At 62.9% G+C, this 2,016-nt stretch overlaps 1 protein-coding gene across 1 annotated transcript in view; it reads right to left on the reverse strand.

The window, feature by feature from the left end:
- Window positions 1–1,777, reverse strand: part of PTGER2 (prostaglandin E receptor 2) — an 11,897-nt gene extending 10,120 nt beyond the window's left edge. The window contains exon 1 of the mRNA XM_003792142.3: window positions 900–1,777. Coding sequence (XP_003792190.1) covers window positions 900–1,730 — 831 coding nt within the window. The 5' untranslated portion in view covers window positions 1,731–1,777. The remainder of the gene's footprint in view (window positions 1–899) is intronic.
- Between the last annotated feature and the right edge of the window lie 239 nt (window positions 1,778–2,016).

A 2,016-nucleotide genomic window follows, 5' to 3' on the forward strand; every position in this document is an offset into this window, starting at 1 on the left:
GAGGTGGGACCCACACTCTACACTCTCAATTCCCAGCCTGCTACAGGAGCCTGCACATTGTCAGACATATTCCAGGTGCTGCTAAAATGTTAGGCTGTAGGAGGCTCAAACTCAGGCATCCTAAAGCTAACCACTGAAGTTGCCCCCAACCAGGGGACAGCTCCTAGACAGCCCCACGCCCCACTCCCTGATAGATCAGCCTTCCTGCCTGTGTCTCTGTGCTCCTACAGGGCATGACCACAGCCGACCAGCACCTGTGGGTATTTCTGACAGTGGCAGTAATAGGGTTCAAATGCCTTCTCTGGAGGGATCTCAAAAGCTTAGCAAGGGGTTCCTGTATGGAAGCACCTGTCTTTTCCCCTAATTATCATTATGGACGAATTATAAAGTTTCATGGCAATACAGACTTATAATCAAACATATACATTTAGAAGCCAGTAAACTACACGTTCGTTGAACTTTTAGGACAAATCATGACAGGCTCTGGGCTTCTGCAATAGGGAAGCTTCTCATCGGGGACCCTAGCCAGTGGCAGCCCGAACGCTGCGGGTTGGGGACTCCGTTTTGCCCCCGCAGAAGCAGGGGAGCATGGAGAGGGCAACAAACTGCAGCTCAGGGCAGGGGGTGGACAGTGACAGCCATCCCAAGGTGGGAAGTCTGCCTTCTCGGTTACTAAGCCAGGCCAGCCAAGGGTCCCCGAGTTACTGCATGAGAAACACCCTCAGGGCAACGCCCATGGACCAGGACGGGGAGGAAGGGAACGGGGTAAGGTGAGCAGGCGAGGGCTACAGAGCTTCACGAATCAGAGTCCTAGTGTTACAAGCTGCCAAGTTGAAGGGCGGACAAAACTGCGGGGTGTGAGAGAACAGAGTACTGTGGAAACCGAGCCAGGGACTTACTGTGAACGGCAAGGAGCAGACTGCGAAGGTGATGGTCATAATGGCCAGGAGGATGAGGTGGTCCGTCTCCTCCGCCACCGACAGCCGTTCCCCTCGCCGGCGGGTCCCGGGCCCGCCCCGGCCGCTGCCCAGGGACGGTCCGCAGCGGCTCCTCCGGCCTCGGCGGTGCAGGCGGACGAGGTTGAGGATGACGCTGAAGTTGCAGGCGAGCACGGCGACGATGAGCAGCAGCAGCAGGGTGGCGTACAGCTGCAGGTAAGCGGTGCGCCCGTGCCGGATGAAGCACCACGTCCCGGGGCAGTACTGCACATACTGCCCGTAGTCCAGGAGCGGCAGGGAGCAGAAGAGCAGGGACACGGCGTAGATGGCCGGCAGCACGGCCAGGCCCCCGCGGCGCGTGACGCGGCGCTGGTAGAAGTAGGGGTGCCCGATGGCGAGGTAGCGCTCCAGGGCCATGGCGAAGAGCATGAGCATCGTGGCCAGGCTGAAGAAGGTCATGGAGAACGCAAAGTAGGTGCAGACGCGGCTCGCGGGCGCCAGGGCCACCAGCGTCTGGTTCCGCGCGTACGAAGCCAGCACCACGGGGCTGATGAGGCAGGTCCCCAGCAGGTCGGTGAACACCAGCTCGGTCACCAGCACGTGGAACAAGGAGATGGAGTTTCTGCGCCCCGCGTCCCCGCGCCAGCGGCGCGCCAGCAGCGCCAGCGCGATCAGGTTCCCCAGCACCCCGGCTGAGAACATCACCGCGCTGATGGCTGGGCTTTCGCCCTCGGGGAGCCACTGTCGAGTCTCGCAGTCCTCTGGCCGGGAGTCATTGGAGACATTGCCCATGGTGGGGTCCCCGGAGGAGCCGGGCGCCCGCCTGCCCGGGTCGGCACCCGGGAGGAGGCGGGTCTGAGGGCGCGAGCGCTCCCAAGCGCCGAAGGAACGTGCAGGGACCGAAATGTAGAGTCCCCTTCCGAGGGCGAGCTGGCCCCGGTCTCCCGCCGCTCGCGGAGTGGCCGCTCGGCTGCCGCATCCGGGCGACCCTCCAGGCTCCCGCGCCGACCCGCGCCGGGGGCAGGGAGCCGGTAAGAGGGAGCTGCCACCGTCTCCGCCCCCGCACCGTCCGGGGCGG

Source organism: Otolemur garnettii, unplaced genomic scaffold (genome assembly GCF_000181295.1).
Source record: "Otolemur garnettii isolate 467f Iridium unplaced genomic scaffold, OtoGar3 scaffold00054, whole genome shotgun sequence".
Lineage (NCBI taxonomy): Eukaryota > Metazoa > Chordata > Mammalia > Primates > Galagidae > Otolemur > Otolemur garnettii.